The 24472-nt window shown below is 42.0% G+C and overlaps 1 protein-coding gene across 7 annotated transcripts in view; it reads left to right on the top strand.

Moving 5' to 3' along the window:
- The window catches only part of LOC138758024 (E3 ubiquitin-protein ligase MARCHF1-like), a 459755-nt gene that overhangs the window by 382998 nt on the left and 52285 nt on the right, over positions 1 to 24472 (top strand). The window contains exon 2 of one of the 7 annotated variants that reach the window (XM_069926301.1): positions 19405 to 19566. The exons of the other annotated variants lie outside the window; for them this stretch is intronic. Within the exon in view, the coding sequence (XP_069782402.1) occupies positions 19504 to 19566 (63 nt within the window). The 5' untranslated portion in view covers positions 19405 to 19503. The remainder of the gene's footprint in view (positions 1 to 19404; positions 19567 to 24472) is intronic. 7 annotated transcript variants of the gene reach the window in all.

Below are 24472 nucleotides of genomic sequence, written 5' to 3'. Positions count from 1 at the left end.
TACCCTCCAAAGTCTTTTGTTATGGACAGTTCAGGAACATTGGACAGTGAGCTTCAAGTTCTCTTGATCCAAAGCTCCAATTTGCATTGATATGGCTGAAGTGGACATCATTAAGTCCAAGAAACATAAGAAACAAGAGCAATGTAATCGATACTTCAACTCTCCTGTTATTCCATAAATTAATAGAAGATCTCATCTTGTCTTCAATACTGTGTCTATATCCCTGGACTTGTTTAAATGTTGGTGACTGCCTTGTATATGTTCAGTGATTCTATCTCCATGGGCTTCTGGCTTGAGAAGAAATTCATCCTCATCTCCATGTTGTGTATAACCCCTTATTCTGAAACTAGTTTTAGTTAATAACACTAGAAGAAATGTCTTCTCAATTTTCTCACTAATCCCCCTCAGAATCTCACGTTTCAAGAGAACACCTCCATTATTTGATTATATTGCTTAAACTCATTAGCTTTTTTCATATGGCATCCCAAGAATCAATCCTGTGAACCTTCTCTGGGCTTCCTCAAATGCAAGGCGCTCTGAAAAGTCATAGCATTACCCCAAACACAGCAATAATACGAAGGATTATAGAACTTTGGAATTCAGCAAGATAGAGCTAAGGAATTTGTAAGGAAACAGAAAATTGAATACAAGTGAAGGCTGGTGAAAAATAGATTGTAAAAGGTTTTATCAGTACACAGAAAGAAAGAAAAATCCATGAGGTTAATGCATTTTCCTTACAGACTGAGACAGAAGAAACAATAGAGGAGAATGAGATAATGACAGTAATTAAATGTTTTCTGAATTCCTCTTCATGTAAGACACAAGACCTCCCAAAAATGGTGGAGGAGTAAAGGTTTAGGGTAAGCTGGGAATGGTTGAAAATAAAATTCTCTAATAATAGATATTTAGCATGAATTTAAAACCTAGAACCAAAGCGGCATCGTCTGCAAAGAATAGTTCATGGACAAGTTGCTCTTGTGTCTTGGTGTGAGCTTGCAGGTGCCTCAGATTGAAAAGACTGCCATCTGTGCGGTACCGGATGTAAACACTGTCTTCATTGTTGAGGTCTTTATTGGCTTGTTTCAGCATCATGCTGAAGAAGATAGTAAAGAGGGTTGGTGCCAGGACACATGTTTCATGCTGTTGTCAATGGAGAAGGGTTCGGAGAGCTCATTGCTGTATCTGACCCGACCTTGTTGGTTTTCGTGCAGTTGGATAACCAGGCGCATGACGTCCTGTTTACGGAAACTGCCAAAATGTTTGGCCTGGAAGTCAGCCTGAAGAAAACTGAGGTCCTCCATCAGCCAGCTCCCCACGATGACCACCAGCCCCCCCCCCCACATCTCCATCTGGCACACTGAACTCAAAACGGTCAACCAGTTTACCTACCTCGGCTGCACCATTTCATCTGATGCAAGGATCGACAAAGACAACACAGCGCCTTTGGAAGACTACACAAAAGAGTCTGGAAAAACAACCACCTGAAGAAACACACAAAGATCAGCGTGTACAGAGCCATTGTCATACCCACGCTCCTGTTCAGCTCCGAATCATGGGTCCTCTACCGGCATCACATACGGTTCCTAGAATGCTTCCATTAGCGCTGTCTCCGCTCCATCCTCAACATTCATTGGAATGACTTCATCACCAACATCGAAGTACTCAAGCTGGCAGAGTCCGCAAGCTTCGAATACACGCTGCTGAACACCCAACTGCGCTGGGTAGGTCACGTCTCCAGAATGGAGGACCATCGCCTTCCCAAGATCATGTTATATGGCGAGCTCTCCACTGGCCACCGAGACAGAGGTATACCAAAGAAGAAGTACAAGGACTGCTTAAAGAAATCTCTTGGTGCCTGCCACATTGACCACCGCCGTGGGCTGATATCACCTCAAACCGTGCATCTTGGCACCTCACAGTTCGGCGGGCAGCAACCTCCTTTGAAGAAGACCGCAGAGCCCACCTCACTGACAAAAGGCAAAGGAGGAAAAACCCAACACCCAACCCCAACCAACCAATTTTCCCTTGCAACTGCTGCAACCATGCCTGCCTGTCCCGCATCGGACTTGTCAGTCACCAACGAACCTGCAGCAGACGTGGACATACCCCTCCATAAATCTTCGTCCGCAAAGCCAAGCCAAAGAAAGAAAGAAAGAAAAACTAGAACCAGAGAAATTATTATCAATGTGAAATAGAATGCCAGGTTGTCCATTTTCAGAGTCACAAGGGTCCATGCTGGCCGGGCTAATCCCTTTTGTTTGCATACCACCCATATTCCTCTAAGCTCCCCTGGCCGTTGTTGCTATCCAAATGTCTTTTTAATGCTACGATTATCTCAAACACTACAATTGCTCTGGCAGCTTGTTCCATATGCATCCACCCTCTATGTGAAGAGATACACTCACGTGCCTTTTAAATCTTTTTTTTGTCACCTTGAACATAGAATATTGCAAACACAGGAACAGGAACTTTGGCCCATGTGTCTGTACCAAACATAATGCCTAAATCAAACTATAATTGCTGCTTGTACTTGATAGATGTCCTTGCAATCCCTTCACATTCATGCCTCTATTGGGGGGAAAAAAAGTATTTTTTAAACGGCAGAAATTGTAATGTTGGTGTTCAGAAGGCTTGGACATGAACATACAAGATTCATTGAAATTAAAATGGAGGACCTTTGTTGCAAGGGATTTGAGAGGTCTTGTTTCAGTTATGTACAGGCCTGGAGAGACCGAATATGGAACATTGTGAGTAGGCCTAGTCTCCCTGGTTAAGGGAAGATATACAGTGAAATCGTTGGAGTCCATAAAATCTCATCATGAAAAAAGCGGGGTCGCGCTAATTCGGGGCATCACTGTATTTCCCTGTTTAATTTGCATACCTACATCGTTTCCATTTACATTTCTCATTTATTTGGAACTTCCTAGTTATTCTGTATGAATTTTAAATCAATCCGGAAGTCCGATATCCCTCCTCCTTCCGGGAGACTGATGCCCCTGCCGGGAGCTCAACGTCCTTACTACTGCCAATGCCCAAGTCCAATGACTCATCATGTTATATCCAAATTTGTGTTGAATCGGGGCGAATGAAATCAGGGTTTCACTGTATTTGTGATGGAAAGAATGTCATGAAGGGTCAAGGAATTGATTTCCTGGGATAGCAGAATTGTTTGAGAAGCAATTAGGCAGACTCAGCCCATACTTGGAAGATTGAATTGGAAAGCTGATCTCATTGAAACATACAAAATTCATTAGGGGCTTAACAGGGTTGATGCAGAGTTGAATTTCTCTTGATGGAGTGTATAGAAGCAGGGAACATTGTCTTGAAATAGTTAGTTGGTCATTAAGGGCAGAACAGCAAAGCAATTTCTTCATCCAAGTCTTTGGAACTGACAACCCAAAAAAAAAGAAGAGGAGGAATTAAACACTGTTTATTCAACCACTAAGATGGTTTGATTTGTAGGGTTCATGGAATTGAGGGACATTGGGTTCCCAGCAGGAAAGTATTGATGAGGTAGAAAATCAGTCATGATCTTGGTGAGTGGCAGAGCAAGTGCAGAATCCTGAATGACCTGCTGCAATTGTTTCCATGTCTTAAATTTGCATGTTGGTTATGTGTATGGATCCAATGAGGCAAGAAAAATTGCAAGAGCAGTACTGTGATCTATGTCGAAAAGTCACTTGGACACTATTACAGTGGATGCAATTTAATCTGAAAATTATCACTACCCTTGTGAAACAATAACATGTAGTGGGAAAGCCAAAGTTGGAAATAAATAACTAAAGATATCAACTTTGGGTATAAAGAAATATGTAATGCAAAATCCATCAGTCAATAACAGAAGATATGATTCTAAATAAGTAGCACTGGACAATGACAATTTTATTTCCTGAACATTTTTGGTGTATTCTATGTATTTTGGGGTGCTGATCATGAAAATCACCTTAAAATTTTCCTATCATATATAATTTTTTAGATAAAATTTTTTTGTGATTTCCTGTCATCTTTTAAGTCTACTCCAAGCCTACAAAACCATGAAGTGCAGCCTATCATTGAAGATTCATTTTCTGCATTTGCACTTGGACTTCTTCCCTACTGATCTTGATACAGTCAGTGACGAACAATGCGACCATGGTAAAGCGGCTATCATGGCAACCGGAATCAATCATTGCTGCCCGACTATTGTTGAATACTGACACGAGAGGCATCAGTAGCTGACTACAAATGAAAATCAGCGGCAAAACATTTTTAGGTTCAGTTGAATTAACTCAATGCACCAACATCAATATGCAATTAAACATGGTAAATTCAATGAGAGTTAATTTCATGTTTCTCCAATTTCCCACATGTGAAATTATCATTGTGTTCAGCTTGAAGTTGTCTATCATAATCCACAATTTTTAAAGAAGCAAATCTTTAAAGTTGTTTTCCAGTGTGTAGTCAGCAGTTAAAACAATCATATTGAATGATTTATTGGAAATGATCAACTTATGGAATCAGCTGCCACCTGGTGCAGTAATATTGGAGTTAGTGATCCCATATGTCCCCAGTGCTCATATCTTACTGTGTCCTTTAGCTGTAGAAATCAAGGATGAGGGATAACTATCATCCAGATGAAAAAAGCACACAGGTACTTACTTATGTGCACTTATGCACCCCCCCACCCCCCCCCCCCCCCACACACACACACACACACACACACACACACACACACACATGTTTCTTTCTCTCATGAACTCATTCATCCTATGGTCAATTTAAACTCAACAAATTAATACTTTACTTAAGATCAACACAAACATAACACATTTTTAAATATCTGTATCATATTGTTACAGAGTTATTGATTAAATACATGTTGATTTATTTGAAAAAAAAGAACTACAAAAGAACCCCATCTAAACCCTAACTAAAACACCCCCACCCAACCCCCAACCTCTTCATTTCTTTACCATCACCAGAGCTAATTTAACACATTTCAACTGAAAATCTGATAAACATAATTTAGGAGTTATATTTTCAAAATTCCCCATCAAAAATAACTCAGGATTTGACAGAAAAACAACATCAGTAACCTGTTGCAAAAATTTACTAATAAAGGTCCAAAAACTTTCAAACTCTTAGTTAGGAAATTTCTTTGGAAAGGTAAAATGGCAAGAATATAGTTATAAAAATTAATGTGGAAATATGAATTGGGTGGATTACAACTTTCCAATTTTAAGAATTATTATAAAGCAGCTCAATTAAGGTTTCTTTCTTCTTTATTTGGAAATATTAAACCATCATGGGTGGAAATTGGAGAAAATATACCTGAGGAACTTGTTTATAAATGGGAACCAAGATTAATGGTTGCTGACAGAGATGCTCCATTATTGAAACATTTGATTAATATTTGGAATCTGATTAAGTTAGAAAATGATGGAAACTCTTTGTCACCAAAAACACCATTAATTAATCCTCTCATAATTTTTTCAAAAGGTAACACTTTTTTAAATATATGGTATACTAAAGAAATTTCTAAAATAGGAAATTGTTAGGAGAGTGGTAGATTGATGTCATTTGATCAGTTAAGATCAAAAAACTGAATTTTGCTGCTGTGTATGGTTCACCTATCTACACGGTAAGCTGACTAAGCTGACATTAATGAAAATCCTACTTAGTAATGCATCATGGAATTCATTTTCTCAAACAGACCATCAGTGACGAGAATGACTCACTTCCATTTCATTTCTGAGGGTTCTGAAATGGCGAATTCTGTGGGGGATTTCCAGACTCTAAAAGATGGTGTCAGTGGAACGTGATAGGAGAGGTGATTGAGTTGTTGTTTTTTGGGATGTCAATGCTCAATCAAGTTCTCTATTTTTGTTGATATTATTGTTTAGTATCTATTTTCTATCTTAATAACTGCAAGTATTTGGGGAAACTCTTCATAGTAACCACAGGTGTGATTACTTTTCTGATCATGGTCATTGAACATTGAACAGGACAGTGCATTACAGATCCTTTGGCCCACAATAAACCAACCAATATAACCATACTCCACAATCAAGCTAACCCTCAGTCCCTCACAATCCATAACATCAAACCCCCCCCCCCCACCCCACCACTCCTATGATTCTTCCACTCAATGTTCATGGCCACTCCACATCATAGTCTTGAGCTGTTCAGTACCTTTCTCGTTATTCTCCATTTTGAGCATGGTGAAGCAATGGTTGCTTCATGTTGGAGAGGAAATGTGGACAGTGCAGTCAGTAGACATGTTGCCTTAGCTTCAGCAATGCTGATTCAGTCTTGTCCTCTGCTACTGTTACCAAAAGCATGCACATTGGTAGGTTAATTGTCCACTGTAATTTGCCATTCGTGTGCACTGAGTGGTGAAGTGTTCAGGATGGGGAGTTGATGGAAATGCGAGGAGAATAAAATGGATTAATGACGTTAGTGTTACTGGGGACTTAATTGCTGCTGTGTTCTCAGTGGCCTGAAGGATTTGCTTCTATACTATACAATCCATGACCTTTTCTCAATGGTACTTTGAGAACATCCTCGGTCTTATAGAATTTGGACTTAGACTATTCCAGGTGCAAAGCACACAAATGTTCTGGCCCATGCTCAATGGCATGTAATTAAAGCTACTAAGCTAAGGGTGTGAGCCTGAGAGTGTGGGCTTGAGAGTGATACTGACATTAGTGAACCTTTCGATGGATCGTTAATGTGACTCCAGGGTTAGGGTTAGGGTTGAGGTGCCAAGAGTGTGTTTTCCATGTTTCGAAAGCTTGTAGAAAGGTGCGTGTTACAACTGCTTGGTAACCACAAGCTTATGCTGGGACTAAAGTTTTTAACTTTGAATTACTTTTGTTAAATGGCTACATTTTTATACTGGTAAATAAGATGGTAAATGAATTATGATACAGATGCCTTCCTTTCTGTGGAAACGGATCCACATTTTTCAGGAACCTGTAATGTCATTTATTTTGGAAAGGGAGCACAGGCTAGTGGAGATCTAATGTGTATTTCTATCAAAGCCTTCTCTCTGCCCTGCTTCATTGAGCAAGTCAACAATGGGACAGAACTTGGCACTGGAGTGTTTACATGTGCAACACTAATATTGCACCTTAGTGACTGAGGTTGCACTGACTTAGACTATGAGCTGGGAACAATAGAGGGTAAAATGTTGTTCATTCGTTATGTAGTCAAGCTTTGCTATGCGTGAGAGAACTTGGTGGAGATAAAGTGCACTATCAATGTGGGGAAGTTTTGAGTAGTGTCTTAATTTTGCTTAACCCCAATCTTCACAGCTGTTGGATCTATGCTGGATTTGTTAGGATATTGGCTTTCATGTGATAATGTAGTGTTACAATTATATTTGAACAAAAAAACAGAATTAAACTTTAACTTATTACTTAACCTACTTACTTAACCTAACTACTTAATTTTCTCTCCTCCCCCCCCCCCCCCACCAATACTAAGCGCAGGTGTGTGTAATGTGTGTTTAAGATTAGAAAAGTTCTTTGGATCACAGTTCAATCTCACTGGTTGCAGGCAATTCTTGTACTGTGCACAGAAATTAGCATTAACAGAGTTCACCAGTCTTTGGTGCTTAACAAGCAAATGGTTATCACTCAGGAGGGTTCTTGTTGGTCTTCAGAGAGAGGTTCCTTTTTTTCCAGGACATCCACACCTGATTCCTTTCCAATCAGTCTTGCTGACAAAACTTGCCCCTTTCAAGGTTCTCCAGATGATCCTCTTTCTTTCAGGTCACCTCAGACAGCTAGTCTTCTCCTTTGACCAGACAGCCTTCCAAAGGTTTGCCAGCTTTGTCCTTCTGGAACTGATTTCTATGTCTCTCTTCTCTGTTTCACTCCCTCCCTCTCTGAGAGCAAAACTGTTCTGTCTGTCTGCAAATATCACATGCTCTCTCAGGCAAGCGGTATGTTGATACTTTGTTGCTCTTTTGCAAAAAGCACACTGTAAAAGCCCTGCAAAAATTCTGTTTTATAATGTGCGTGTGCAAGCTGCTCAAGCAATTCCTCCCAAACCACCTCAAATACTCTGTCACAGAAGCAAATGTTCAATGGAGACAAATTTCAAAGGGTACACAAACTTGACAAATACTCTCAACAATTCTTTTTGGTTGTTAGAGTCAAAGGCTTCTGTAAATCTGTAAAAAAAAACACTATGGTCAATGATCAATCAAGTTCTCTATTTTTGTTGATATTATTGTTTAGTATCCATTTTCTAACTTAATAACTGCAACTCAGAGTATAGGTATCTATTTGGTCATTGGCCGCAGGCATTTGGGGAAACCCTTCAATAGTAACCAACTACTTTTCTGATCATGGTCATTGAATATAGAACAGGGCAGTGCATGTTCTGTGTTTTGGCCCACAATGTTTAAACCAACCAATATAAACCCCTCAGTCCCTCACAAGCCATAACATCCACTGCTCCCATGATTCTCGCATCCATGCGCTTATCTAAGTCTTTTAAATGTTCTCATTGTATCAGCAATCAATCACTACTCCACCCCCACCCCCACCACCCCCCCGCCCCAGCAGTGCATTCTAGGTACCCACCACTCTGTTTAAAAAAAACTTAACTCCCCTAAATTTTTTTCCCACTCACCTTGAACAGATGTCCTCTGATATTGGTCATTGCTGTCCTGGGAAAAAGATGGTGCTGTCCACCCTATCTATGCCCCTCATAATATATACACCTCTATTAAGTCACATCTCATCCTCCGCTGCTCCAAAATAGCCACACTGAAACAGCTAAAGTGTATTTGTCACATTATACCTGGTACAGTGAGAAGGGTTCTTCCATAAGCAGTCTAACAGGGTAACTCTATCATTTATAGAGCCAGATCAAGTCGAAGAATAAGAGCACTTAGGAAGTATAGAGTTGCAATAGAAAAAGAAAAGGTAAAATTGTACAGAGCAAGAGCGACAAGAGAGTATTATTCTGGGGTTCAGTCAGGAGCTGGATGGCTGTGGGGAAGATGCTGTCTTTTAATCTGTTGGTTAGCAATTTCACACTTTTGATTCTTCTCCCCGATGGGAGGAGGGAGTGTGTGTGTCCATGCTGCAACAGATTGCTCAGGTTGTCGGCTGACTTTCCCAGGAAGCGGAATTTGTAGATGAAGTCCAACGGAGGGAAGGGAAGTTCATATGATGTTCTAAACTGCATTTCACCACCTTCTGCAGCTTCTTCTGGTCGCTCCATAGTATCAGCAAGTATGATTTTGATGATAGTTTTTGAGGGATGTAGGGGACATACTGAACTTGTTTTAGTCTTACAAGAAAGTAGAGGCATTTCTGTGCTTTCTTGTCTGTAACATCAATGTGATCAGGTCACTGGAACTTGAAGCTCTCTACACTTCAGCACTATTGATGTAGACAGAGGTGTGGGCTCTACCCCCCCCCCACCCCCCAAAAGTTTATGATCATCCACTCTCACTTATTGATGCTCAGAGAGAGATTGTTATTTTGGCAACATTGTGGAATGCAATCAAAGACTGGCAAAATAGTTATTGAGAAGCTCTTTGAAGTAATCCTTCAAACTGGCAATGGCTGCCTCATTGTACCTGATTAGCTCTGTTCCATTCTTGGTAAGGCGTGCTCTGGTACTTGGACGGTAAATGGTCTTAACAATGCTGTCGAATTCATGCATGCTGTGTTTAGCGATGCTTTTCTGAATCTCCATTGCTCTTTCCACACTCACTCGCTTGAGACCTGATATATCAAGTATGATTGCCATTACATCATTATTTTGATGGTCTGATACCATATTCCCAATTTTAAGATTCTAACATGCTCCTTGTTATTGATGTCAGGCAAACACATTTATAATCCTGTTTTCTCTCACCCGTCCTTGTTCCAACTTTGGACTTTCCAAAATCTCAATATTTTAGAACATCAACAATGCATAAATCATTGGTCTTAATGGTATTAATTTCTTTTCATTTATCACTAAATCCCTCACTGTTTCTTCCATTCAAAATAATTATTCCCCACAGTAATTTTATTTGTTTGGTTATGATAATACCTCCTTTTTGAATAATTGGTTCTTACATTTTTCTAGCTTTCTTTTTATTGACTTTCTATCACAATTTATTGTTTCTCATTATTTGTATGTTGAAATCTTCCAAATCATCACATTAAATAAGATTTAAAAACTTACAAACTTTTACTTGTCCAGTTAGCCAGGTTAGACAGCTTTTGCAATGAAGATTTTTATTCTTTACAACTGTGCAAGTTCATGAAGGATTATGAGTAAATCCTTTACATCTTTACCATTGCTCATCTCTGACTCTAAATTTCACATCTTTCCAATCTCCAACATTTCCCTATCTTGGATAATTAGTATCACTTCAATTTAACCCCTACTTGGATTTTAAAATGAGTTTAGGAGTGATCCTATTATGATCTGCAAAGGATCCTTTACTACAAGGTTACCAATTAACCCTGTCTCATTAGATAATAATAGCTCTAAAGTAACCCATACCAATCTGGTTCCTCTAGGCTGTCCTGGAAAACTATCTTGAAGCCTTCTGTGGGCATTGCTCAGATCACTTAGGATCAGTTAGGATACCACCTCTTGATGAAGATGAGCCATTCTATATGAAGACATAATATTGGGATCACTATAAAAGAAAGACTAATAAGGGACAATCATCAGGAATATGTTAAGGATAGGTAATTTCTGATGAGCTTTACTGAATATTTTTCAGTGGAGTTAAAAGGATAGACAAGGACCATGCATTTAATATTATTTGTATGGATTTTAGTGCAATTTTAGTAAAGGACTGATATGGCAGGCAGTTTGATAGGTTGATTGGCATTGTAAATTACCCCAGTTATGAAAGTTTGTGGTCAAACCTGGAGGTGTGATAAGAATGTGGAGAGAATAGAGGAATTAGTGTGGTTGTAATTGATGATGATGGCAAACAATTTCCATGTTTTATCCTCAATGATTGCACTGCATTGCATGCAGAGTGAAGTTACATGGATGTTGCTCGAATTACAAAATGGTACAATGCACAACCTGCTGGATGGTATCAGTAGGCTGAGCAGTATCAGTAGGAGAAAAAAGTATTGGCAACCCTGTGGGCTGGAATTCTTCATCATGACCCTTTATTTAGCACCATGGTTGTCTGCTCTCTATCCTTCCTCAGAAAGGCCTTAAAGCCCTCCACTTCTTCCGAGAACAACCACCAATGCTCTCATTCACCCAGCAGATCTTGTTCACATCCTTAACAACTTTTCTTTCAATGCCTTTTGATTCCTATTACCGAGAACTCTCAAAAACTTCTACAGGTGTACCGTGGAGAGCATTCTGGCTGGTTGCATCACTGCCTAGTTTGGATGCGCCAACTCTCAAGACAAGAATAAACTTCAGAGGATTGTTAACTCGGCCTGTGATATCACAGATACCAGACTTCACTCCATCAAGGACATCTACATGAGGCAGTGTCTTAAAAAAGCAGCCTCTATTCTCAAGGACCCCCACCACCCAGGCCATTCCCTCTTCATTCTGCTACCATCAGGGAAAAGGTGCAGGAGCCTAAAGATGCACACTCAATGGCTTTTTCTCCACTTTCATCAAATTCCTGAATAATAAATGACCAATAGACACTGCCTTACTTTTCATGCACTACTATTTTTATTGTTTTTAATATATAGTAATTTAATTTATAGTCATGTAAAATGGTTCATCATATGGAACATCTCTATGATGCTCCAGCAAAACACTGAATTTCCTGATTTGTTCAAGACAATAAGTCCTGATTCTGATTCATTCAAATCAATGATGTAGCCATAGGCACTAGCATGGGTTTCAGCTATGCCTGCTTTTTTTTTTTGTTGGCTCTGTGGAATGGTCTTTGTTCCAAACCTACTCTGGCACCACCCTCCAACTCTTCCTCTGTAACATCACTTACTGGATTGCGGCTTCTTCTTAGACTCATGTAGAGCTCATCAATTTGATGAACTTTGCTGCCAACCTCCATCCTGCTCTTGAACGTACTTTGGCCATTTATAATGATTCAGCCCCCTTAATAGATGTCTTTTCTCCAAATCAGGAGATAAGCACTGCACTCACTTGGGAAAGGAAAGATTTAACTATGATGGAGTTGTTCACTTTGGCCCAGAGTAGGTTGTGGAGTGATTCAAGATTTGTTTTTATACAAGATTCTTTTATTGTCATGTATTAAAAAAAAACAGATGTAATATTAAATAAAATTTCATTTAGTCTGCTACGAGGCAGACAAAAATTCACCATCAACAAAAAGAGTCAACTGCCTCTTACAGTCAGAGAAAGAGAAACAAAAAGGAGTCTCTTCAGAGTCACTGAGTGTCCATGGATTTCGTTCTCCTGCAGCCTCTGTAGCTGCAGAGATTTCAGACCAAGCCATCGTCAACCCAAGAACCAGATCTAAACCTCTGACGTGATCAAGAAGCCTTCAGCATCCAAAGCCTCTTAGGAGCCCCTCCGGCCCATGGCACCTTCTAGCATCCCAGTTCAGCCAGTCTTGAACCATTCTCCAACAGTCCACAGCCTGGTGTGAGTCCTTTGACCACAAGTCGCCAGCAGCCAACAGCTTTTGTCGGTTCCTCGCTTCAAGCTGTCAACAACCCGCTGCCTGTGCGTTCTACAGTCGCAGAGTCCCTCACTGGTCCGCCACCGTGGTCACTGTTCTGGAGGGTCATCTCCTCTGCTTCTCCTTCTCAAACAGGGAGTGTTCTCCCCTTTTTCTGGTGTCTTGCTCCAAAATCCACTGCTGCCCCCAGTATCTGCAGTCTCTTGAGGCCACTGCCAGCAGGCACTTCCATCTTGGGCCTCGACCCCGCAGTTGCAGGATTTTAAAATAAATCACTTTGGGCCCCTTTACCAGGCTGTTTAAAGCTTGTACAGAGTCGTTGGTAGTGGGACTGGGTGATTGAACTCTGTGGAGGAGCTCTGTGCTTCCTCTCCCCATTCTCCTAGGTCCATTCGGTGGTAGAGCTCCCATTAAAGCAGCTCTGCCAATTCCATCATTATTTTTCAACAACTTATAGGAAATTAAATAAGAACGGATTCTCTAAAAGCAGAATTAGAAAGCATTAGGCATGGATTTAAAAGCATGCAAGTTATTTCCACCAGTTCATTTTTGTCCTTTGCTATTTCCTGTCTTCATCTACACTGATTCACCTTTTTAATGATTGCTATTTCATGCCTCTCAGAAACCATCCCCTATGCCTTCAATTCTGCCATCATTATCTCTCTTGAAAAGGCATGTCTCCATTTATTGATCTAACACATTATATATATATTGTTCTCTCCATAGATAATGCTGGGCCTGCTTTTATATTACTGTGTCTGTCTACCAGACCATTTCCAAGCTAGTTGTCCACTCCATAATCCTTCTACATACCCCCGTCCAACAACTCTCTGATATGTCCTTGTTCTTCCAAAGTGCTCTTCTATGCACTCATACCCCACTTAGAAATCTACTCTTACTTCAGGTTTGATGGGCTTGTAAATTCATAATGAACAGGTCTCATTATATGTTCTTTCATTAGCAAATAACACTGTAGTTCCCTACACTTATCCTCAGTGGTGTCTTCCTTTAAAGCTCTGTCACCTATCTCCATGTATGACATGGTATTATGACCCTTTCAATTTTTGATTTGCTCTGCACTCTTCTGCTCTTGCTGAGATGCCGCTAAGCCCCACTCCCTTCTTCCCCTTCATTTATCATGCCTTCTGCATCTAAACTCTGGAGCTCCCAGGTGTTCTGTAAAGGTAAAGATCCCATTTTTTCCACTTCTTTCACCAAGCTTTTAGCTATTATTCATTAGCTCAGTGTCAATTTTAGGCCAAACATTTTTCTATGAAACACCTTGGAACATTAAAAGTGCTTAAGGTGTGGGTGCCTTGTCTTAGTCTCAGCTGACTATGGAAATGGCAGAAAAAGATAACGTAATTGTCTCTCAGAATTGCTCAAAATGCATTGATAAAAACAAAAAAGTCTTCTTCATGCATTCTGATCATGTGTTATTTTGTGCGTGATATTAGAACTTCAGCAACTGATTATATTCATCTCCACAGATTTCTGTGCTTGTGTGCCAGTGATCTCTTTGAATTCAATCTGGGAGATTGAATAGCAGTACTATCTTTATTCTAAAATTTCCTGTTTTTTGCTTATTCTTTGCTTTTTCCCAGAATGTTGGCAATATATCTTTATCTCCTACAGATGCTGCAAGACCAGCTGAGTTCCTCCAGAATCTTGGTGTTCTTTTTAATTACAACTTGATATACCTATGTTTGTTTGTGATTAGATTAAGTTTTGATATCCATTTCTACTCTGAAATGTTGCATTCTTCGTCATTGTTGAAAGCTCCATCTTTAATCCTCAAGGAAAAGTAAACTAATTGCAGTTGTATGGTATGTGATACAAATTTTTACAGTTCTTTAACAAATTAAGTAATTGGGCAGACTCAGCTGATAGAAAGAAAATTGCATTTACATAATATTTTGGTACTTCAGAAAAATATTCCAAAGCACTTACCTGAAAATTGATGACTGTTGAAGTGTGAGCACCTGATAGTGTTTGCAAATATATCTTTTTTTTAAATGTGGAAAAATTCCACCAGTAGATACAAGAAGAATATTCTGCTATCTTCGTGTTTCAGATGGTGGTGGTGGTGTTATAATTTTTTTTTAAATTTTGACATACAGCACAGTAGCAGACCATTTCGGCCCAGAAGTCTATGCTGGCCAATTACACCCAATTAACCGATAACCCCCCCCCCCCAGTATGTTTTGAACAGTGGGAGGAAACTGGAGCTCCTGGGGAAAACCCACACAGGCACGGGAAAATGTACAAACTCCTTATAGACAAGGCGGGATTTGAACCCCAGTCTCATTTGCTGGTGCTACAAAGGCAACCCTGATTCTGTTACAATACTGCAGTAACTGCTATGCTAATCATGGCGCTCCAATTGTTGTGAAAGGACAGTTTACCAGAACAGCTATTACTTGATGATGATGACTCTATTTCAACGTCTACCTGAATCATCAAGCAGAATCATGATTTAATATTATCCAAAAGAAATAGAATTTCTTGAAATTCAATCAAACAGATGATTTGTAGTACACAGTGGAATCTTCTGCAAAAACAGACCAATAAAAGCATTCGGATAAATAGTTCTTCTTTATTAAGTCTGTCAAAACTGCTTCTCTGGCCTCCATGTGTAAGAAGTACTGATGCCTCAAGATGCAATGGCAACCAACAGTGTAAAAGCACTGTGTATAATTGATCTGAACCATTCTGATCAAATCATGTTTGCTCTACTCTGGTGATATAGCTGCGTGCTAATTATATCTGTCCTTTTCTGATGTATCTTAAAATATTTTGACATTTCAGAACCGTCAGTTAGACATTTAATTTCCCATTAGACGTGCAGCTTTCATTTGGTGTGAATGTTCATTGCATCAACCTACTAAAATAATTTACAACTTTATGCGTTTTTTCCCCTCAATATTTAAACACTGCAGAATTGATTTTACCAAAGTTCAATTACACTAAGGGTCTTGCTCATCAAAAATTTGCTTCAGGATCTTAGTCAGCCCATATATTTTCTAGCGCTGGTCCAACTTGTCAATGTGCAGACAAGGTCTTCTGCTCACTACAGAAGCAGGTAGAAACACTGCTTTCAAGTAAAGCCTAACTTCATGATTGAAGTTGCATTATGACTTAAGCAGAGGATAGCTTTTTCTGCTTGATTGCAGCTGTTAAATCTTCCAATTCCCAGTCCAATATATTTGCTCCATTGCCATCCAGAGCACTGTTTCTTGTGTAATTGAGAGTATTGTGTTCTTCTTGCCTAAATTTTATCCAGAACGCATTTGCGAAGAGAAACCTAATTTCAATCTTTGAGGGACTGAGTGAAATAGATGCATTTTACTTAAGCTGCAGCTTATACATGTGCTGGAGAGCCGTGGCTCTGGTTGCGAAATGAAAAAGGAAATGACAATATCAATCAAGGACCCAATTCTAATTTAACTTCCATCCATATTAGTTCATTCTAAATTTATTTGTCACATTATACCAGGTACAATGACAAGGGTTCTTCTGAAAGCAAACTAACAGGTCAATTCCAACATTCATACTGTTGTATAAAGGAGAACAAGAGCATAATTATGAAGTATAGAGTTTCAATGAGAAAATCAATTTGGCCCAAAGTAAGGGCAGCACAAGAGCACAGTTGAGGGATCTGATGGCTCCAGGGAAGAAACTGTCTGTAACCCTGTTGGTGAATGCTTCCCCAGTTTTGAGCCTCCTCCACAATGGGAGGAGAGAGAAGAGGGTGTGCCTAATCCTTCATATGTTGGATTCCTTCCTGAGCAGCGGGAGCTGTAGATGGAGGGGAGGGAAGTTTGACATGACATTCTCAGCTGCATTGCACCAGCTTCTGATCTTGAACAGAGCACCTCTCATACCTGAGACACAACTTGAAGTAAACAAAAATATTAGCCTTTCCACCACATCCTGTGAATGAGAGATACCATTCATTATTTCTGTGCAGTTAATAATCTCTGATCAATATTGCATCTTCTAATAACATTTTTCAACAATCCATCATCAATTCTGTATTTTAATACTTTATGATGGATGGTTATGAATTTTACTTCAGTACTTTCTGGACATACAAATAGCATATTAACTTATTTATTACTTCTTTCCACAAAAAAAATTAATCATACAAGGCCTCCATTCCAAATCTATTTTAGTGCACACTAATCATTTTCATTTATTCAGTGTTCCAACATTTCCATCCTGTTGGGCGCTATCAGTAGCCCCACAGACAAAGACTGAGGGGAACAATAGGCTTTATTGTACTAGAGGCAGTTGGCCTGGGTCCAAGGCTAGGAATGAGCGGGAAGGATAGGGGACTCGACCTTTATGACCCGGGGTCACATGGGCAGGACTAAGGGAGGAGCCAAGGTAGAAGGACACACAGAGGCCAGTATTCACCCCCCTTTTAAAAAAATGGAACCCACCGGAAAACAATCAACAAACCTGGGTGATAACAGCAACAATTTTAACAACAATAATACAGTAGCACAACAACCACAGTATAATCATATAATACAAGGGGTGGGAGAAGCAACACCCCCACCAGCTAGAGGTTGAGCCACACGGGCGGCCTCCTCTGTCTGCTGGACCACTGTGGGACCGACGTTTCTGTACAGCACTCCACCGGAGAGGGGACCAACTGGGGAGCGTCCACTGCAGGACTGTCTGAGAAGGGGTGCCAGTGGTGGACTCCTGGAGTGCTGGCGGGTCCTCCGCTGCTGCATGGGGAGTAGATGCCTGGATGTCCAGCTGCAAGGCAGGCAGCTCAGGTTCCAGGGTCATGCTCTGATGCAGCTCGATCGGGTCCACGGCGTGATCAGTAGCTGGCAAAGCGGTCTCAGGGTCTCCAGCCCTTGCCAGGTCTCGTATTCACACAGTGTCCTCGTGGCCATCCGAGTACCTCACAAATGAGTATTGAGGGTTTGCATGTATGAGGTGCACCGCTTCAACCAGTGGCTCCGTCTTATGGCCCCTGATGTGCTTCCAAAGCAGAACCGCCCCTAGGGTTGTCAGCCAGGAAGGGATGGAAGAACCATTCACCGACCTCCTAGGAAAAGCAGAGGCATTCATACGGGGTGGTGTTAATAGCAGTGTATAGTAAAGACCGGATGGCGTGGAGGGCTTCGGGCAGAATGTCCTGCCAGAGGGACACTGGCAAATATTTGGATCTAAGGGCTAGGAGCGTCGCCTTCCAGACGGTGCCGTTCTCCCCTTCCACCTGGCGTTATAGCTGGTGTTTCTGCTGGTGGCTATGCCTCTGGCCAAAAAGTACCATTGCAGCTCCTCGCTCATGAATGAGGTCCCCTGGTCATTATGAATGTAGTCGGGGTACCTGAACAGAGTGAACATACTGCTCAGGGCTTTGATGACTGTAGTCGAGGTCATATCCGGGCAGGGGATTGCAAAGGAACCTGGAGAATTCGTCCACCACTGTCAGGAAGTAGGCATTCCTATTTGTGGTTGGGAAGGAGCCTTTGAAATCGATGCTGAGTTGTTCAAAAGGGTGGGTGGCCTCGATGAGGTGTGCCTTTTCTGGCTGGTAGAACTGAGGTTTATACTTGGCGCAGATTTGGCAGTGTCTGGTCACGGACCGGACATCCTCTATGAAGTATGGGAGGTTTTGTGTCTTGACAAAATGGTACAACCTCGTGACTCTGGGGTGACATAGGTGATCGTGCAGGATCTGGAGGCGGTTGAGATGCGCACTAGTGCTCGTCCCTCAGGATAGGGCATCCAGTGGATCATTGAGCTTACCCAACCGGTGCAAGATGTCATAGTTGTAAGTGGACAATTCAATCCTCCACCTCAGAATCTTGCCGTTCTTGATTTTACCCCATTGTTTGGCACTGAACATGAAGGCCACTGCCCTCTGGTCAGTCAACAGGGTAAATCTCTTACCGGCTAGGTAGTGCCGCCAGTGGTGCACCGCTTCAACAATAGCTTGAGCCTCCTTCTCAACGGAGGAGTGCCGGAGTTCCGGACTGTGCAGGGTGCGGGGGAAAAAAAGCTACCGGCCTGTCTGTCTGGTTAAATGTGGCTGCCGGTGCAACATCGGAGGCATCGCTTTTCACCTTAAAGGGGACGGTTTCATCCACGGCATACATCGTGGCCTTAGCAATGTCTCCTTGAATTTGGTTAAAAGCAGCCTGGGCCTCCGCCGACAATGGGAAGGTAGTCGTACGAATTAGGGGATGGGCCTTATCAGCGTAATTGGGCACCCATTGTGCGTAGTAGGAAAACAGCCCCAGGCACCACTTAAACGCCTTCAGGGTGTTTGGGACAGGGAGCTCCATGAGGGGTCACATGCGGTCTGAGTCGGGGGCAATGACACCATGTGCCACGACGCATCCAAGGAGGGCCAGGTGCTCCGTGTTGAATAAGCATTTGTCCTTGTTGTACGTCAAGTTGAGGGACTTGGCCGCATGCAAAAACTTTGCAAGATTTGTGTCGTGGTCCTGCAGATCATGGCCGCAGATGGTGACAGTGTCAAGGTAGAGGAACGTTGCCATCAGCCCGTGTTCCTTCACCATCCGGTTCATTACTCTCTAAAAGGCAGACACACTGCTAGTAATCCTGAAAGGCACCCGCAGGAAGTAGAAAAGTTTCCCGTCCACCTCGAAACCCGTATGGATTCGATCGGCTGGATAGAGGGGGGTTGGTGGTAGGCCGACTTAAGGTCAATAGTCGAAAAAATTCTGTACTTAACGGTCTTATTGACCAAGGGTAGCGGGTATGTGTCCAACTGTATGAAGCAATTGATGGTCTGACTATAATCAATTACCATCCAGGGCTTGCCCGCACCTCTGACCACGAGGACCTGCGCTCTCCAGGGACTGGTGCTGGAGGCTATGATCCCCTCCACCAGGAGTCGTTGAACCTCAGCCTGGATGAACTACATGTCTTCTGAACTACAGCACCTACTCTTGGTGGTGATTGGCTTGCAATCCGAGGTGAGGTTCGCAAACAGTGATGGGAGGGGCACCCGTAGAGTGGTGATGCTGCAGGACGGTGCTGAGTGCTGAGACCACAGGACAGTGCCAGAGGCTGAGTGCTGGGACCACAAGGGGTTGCCAGGGACTGGTGGCTGTGGATGGACAGTGGTGGTTGGCGGTCCCCGAACGCCATCGTCATGCTCCTGAACTGACTCTGAAAGTCAAGGCCCAGGAGGATTGGCACACAGAGGCAGGACATAATTAACAATACAAAATCATTAAAACACTTTCCCCCCCCTCCCCCGACCACCATCAACGGCACTACATAATACCCCCAGATACTGAACTGTCGGTCCCTTGCAGCCATTGAAACCGTCCCGGTCATGGGTCGGACTGGGAGTGAGAGTCTCTAGACCACGTCGGGGTGTACGAAACTTTCCGTGCTGCTGCTATCAAAAAGACAGTTTGTTTCATGCCCATTCACCTCGATCCGCATCATGGAATTTGAGATCGGGTGAGGGCTGGCTTGATTCAAGGTGACCAATGCCATGATCGTCATCCCTTCATCGTCGTCAGTGGGGAGGCCTTCCCAAGATGGCAACCTCCATGTTGACCATGCAGTGTTCGATGAGGAAGAAGGCAGAAGTGGAGTCGTGGTAGTCGGAAGTGACATCATCGGGGCGGTAGGCTGAGGTTGGGAGCAATGGCCGACAAGATGGCGCTCCCCTTACCGTCTATGCGGTCAGTTCTGGAAGCTCCTCTGGAATGCACGCCACACTGCTCCCAGACTGCAGTCGGGACCTGCAAACCTTCTGGTAATGGCCCTTCTTCCCGCAGCCCAAACACGTAGCCCCTCTTGCAGGGCAGAAGCATTGCAAATGCTTGGACTGCCCGCAGAAGTTGCATCTCGTCGATGCCATCGGTGTTATTGCAGCTGTGGTCGGGTCAGTAACGCCCGACGCTGAGTCCCAAGCCGAAGGCCCTTCTGGTGGAACATAAGGAGATGGCCCGCTTCTGCCCACGATCGGCACCACATGGTGCTGGGCCCAGTCTAAAGTCCTGATAGCCTTTTTGAGCGGGAGCGAATCCTCCTCGAGGAGTCATTGCTGAATGTAATCCGATCTTAGACTCGACACGCAGGCCCCTCGAATCAGTTCTTCCACGCACTGGATTAGGGATAGAGTGGCCGTGGGCTCTCCCAAACAGTCTTTTCCCAGTGTGACCAGAGACCCAACAAACTCTTCAGTGGACTCACCAGGCTGTTGTTTTCTGGACACTAGCAGTTAACAGGAGTATACCATGTTCACTTTAGGCTTGTACAGCACCTGTAGCTCAGCCATCGCCTCTTTGTAGGTCATGCTGCCTTGGATGGTCAGGAAGGCCCTCTGGCCAACTCGTGCCTGAAGGATTTTTAACTTCTCATCGGAGTCGACCACCTCAACAGCAGTGTTGAGGAAATTATTGAAGCAGTTCATCCACTGCTCGAAGAGTACCGAAGCACCTGGGACTTGGGGTCAACTTCTAGCCGTTCTGGGCGCAGCAATTTCTCCATTACCGGAGACCTCCAAAATCTAGTACAATAAATTGTTGGGCGCTATCAGTAGCCCCAATAATGACACAGATAAAGACTGAGGGGAACGATAGTCTTTATTGTACTAGAGACTGCTGGCCCGGGTCCAAGGCTAGGAATAGGCAGGAAGGAGAGGGGACTCAACCTTTATGGTCTGGGGTCACATGGACAGGACTAGGGGAGGAACCAAGGTAGAAGGTCATCTGGAGGGCGGGCCAGCCAGTTCATATAATCATATCACTACACATCCTGAATTGTAAATGCAAATATATTCAATTAATGTTGCCTAACTCTTAATTCATGGAATAACATTTGTTTTTGTGCCAGACTAACCCTGAAGCATTCATTCTATTTTAACTGAATTGACACACATCTGTCAGGGAGACTGTCGTTTTGTTTTAAGATAGCTTTCACCAGTCCTTTGATATTGTACAATCTGTAAAACGTTGGAGGAGAAACGATTAATAGAGTTCATGTAGGAGCGCTGCGACAATGCAACATTTTGCTGACCACAACTATCCATCAGAGCATTATTCAAAAATATCATAAAACCTCTTTTCAAAAAGTTTGTCGTCTTCATTTGGATATTTGTACAGTTAAATATATTCTCAGTTGGGATTAAAAATGGCTTCTAGCTGCAATGACAACTCTTCATTCTCAATCCAATTCTGGAAAATGTTTTGATCTAAGGAAACAAACTTGAAAGTTGCTACAACTAAGTGAGCTTGTTACATTTTCTGACCGCCAATACCTCCAGGATATTGTCATATGCAAGAAATGGATGAGTTTGATTTGCATCATTTTCTTCACAATATTTCTCTCATGTTCCTGATCTGTTAATTAAAATGTTCTTTGGTAACTGATTATCACAAATATTTTAATAAAATTACTTTACTTAATAAACTTGATTGGGGTAACATCAAGAAGCTTCAAGCAGTATTCAGGAAATGCCAGACTTCCTATAGCCCCTTATGTGAGAGAGAAATTCTTTGTTCTTTGTTAATTGTAACTAACACCAAAAGAGGTTTGTGGGATACAGTGTTCAAGTGCATTAGGAATGAAGATTTATTTTCTGCTTTCCCCACTGACAAAATAATTGATTTCTTGCTGGCTTTTAAACTATTTCATGAATTATATTCTTCACTCTTTGGAAAAATTCATATTTGTCATTGTTCCATGTAAATCAAAAATCACTAACTAGTTTTTGGAAAGGAACAACATTTGATCCTGACAAATAACTGGAGATGATGAGTCAGGAATCAGGATAAGAATTGAGAACCTGGCAGAACAATAACCTTGCTCTCAAAGTCACCAAGACTGAGGAGCTTATTGTTAATTTTAGCAAGGAGAAACCAAGGGATATTACACCTGTCCAATTGATGGGACAGAGGTAGAGAGGATTAGTACCTTCAAGTTCCTGGGAGTCAATATATCAGAAGCTTTGCATTGGAGCCAAGGCATTGAGGCAACTGAAAAGAAGCCACACCATCTTTTGTATCTTATAAGAAGTCTGCTAAGATTTGGCATGTCTTCAAATACTTGATCAAACTTCAAAATTCTACAAGGGTATTGTGGAAAGTATACTGGCTGGTTGCCCCATAACCTGGTTTGGTAATTCAAATGCCCAAAATGCAGATATTTGTAAAGTTGAGGAAACCCAGCCAGTCCATCACGGGCACTGATCCTCCATCCATTGAAGGCATCTGTGTAAGGCACTGCATCAAGAAGGCAGCCAACATCATGAAGGAACCCCATCACACTGGTCACAACCTCTTCTCACTGCTACCTTTGGGTAGAAGATATGGAAGTCTGAAGATCAGCACCTCCAGCGTGAAGAATAGTTTCTTTCCAATGGCTATCAGGTTGTTAACTAATTAATTAAAAAAAGATCATTTTAAAAATTTCACCTGTTATTAACTGATTGAAAGCACTCTGAAAAATAAAATACAAAAGTTTGAACAAATTTCAAAGCAATAGAGGCTGTTCAGCCCCTGGAGTCGGCTGTGATTGAAACCTCAAGTCAGCATTCCCTTCTACCAATGGGAACTTTTTATATATCAAGAACCTATTTACTTCAGACATAAAAACGTTGGAGGACTTTGCTTCCACTACTTTTTGAGGGAGATTGCCAAAGCCTCAGCAAATGTCAATTGAATGAGGCCATTCAAAGCTGAAGGGCTTTTAATGGCATCTGTGTCCAATCCTTGAGCACTGGAGGTTAGTGTTTCTGAGCAGCTCATTGCTTTGCAACAGAGGAAGAATAGACTCTGTAAATTTCTGCTGTTCTGCCACTGGCATATTTGTTCATATTTATTGGCAGCGTACATACATGACATCAAATGCTATTTTTTTTCCCGCGGGCCAGACAAAGTTTCTACTTATTGGCAGTGCAAAAAATAAGCTCAAGAAAATAAATGATTACAGAAGAAAGGAATGCAAACAACAAAATAAATGTAAACAAACTCTGCCACACACAAAAAAAACCAGAATCAGTAACAAATAACATGTAAATTAAGAGTCCTTAAATGACTCTCTGATTGAGTTTGTTGTTCAGGAGTCTAATGGTGAGGGGGGGGTGGGGGAGGTGGTAGCAAGTGTTCCTGAACCTGGTAGTAAGAGGCTTGTGGCACTTTCCTGATGGCAGCATCGAGATCAGAGCATGTCCTGGGTGGCGTGGATCTTTGAAGATCACTGCTGCTCTCCAGCAGCAGCATTGCACGTAGGTTTGCTTAATAATGGGGAGCGTTTTGCCTGTGATGTACTGAGCTGTGCTCAGTACCTTTTCCAGGGCTTCTTAAAATTTAAATTTACACCTAAAGCACGGTAATAGGCCATTTTGACCCATGAGCCCGTGCCACCCAATTACACCCAAATGATCTACAACCCCTGTATGTTTTTGAACAGTCGGAGGAAACTCACCCACACACGGGGAAAACGTACAAATTCCTTGCATATAGCTTTGGATTTGAACCCCAGTCCCGATAACTGGGCTGTAACAGCATTCCCTTAACTGCTACTCGAACTGGCTTTCTGCCCAGAAGTATTGGTGCCCCCAAACCAGGCCATGATGTAGCTGGTTAGCACACATTCCACAACACATCTGTAGAAGTTTGCTAAGGTTTTTGTTGAAAACCAAACCTGTGCAAACTCATGCAGAAGTAGAGGCGCTGGTGTTTACTCAGTCAGCAGGGGAAACAGCCATAACTGGATTAAAAGCCAGCAAGAAATCAATTATTCACACCAGCAGCTATAAACATCAAAGGGAAAACCCATGTGATTTCCGTGCCACAAAAGTAATCTTCTCTGTGAGCAAAGTTTATAATTAATATAGCCAGCGTTTCACTGAATTGCTTT

This window comes from Narcine bancroftii, chromosome 3, assembly GCF_036971445.1.
Source record: "Narcine bancroftii isolate sNarBan1 chromosome 3, sNarBan1.hap1, whole genome shotgun sequence".
NCBI classification, from domain to species: domain Eukaryota; kingdom Metazoa; phylum Chordata; class Chondrichthyes; order Torpediniformes; family Narcinidae; genus Narcine; species Narcine bancroftii.
The sequence above is the reverse complement of the archived record's forward strand: the minus strand, read 5'-3'. Positions and strand labels throughout refer to the sequence as shown.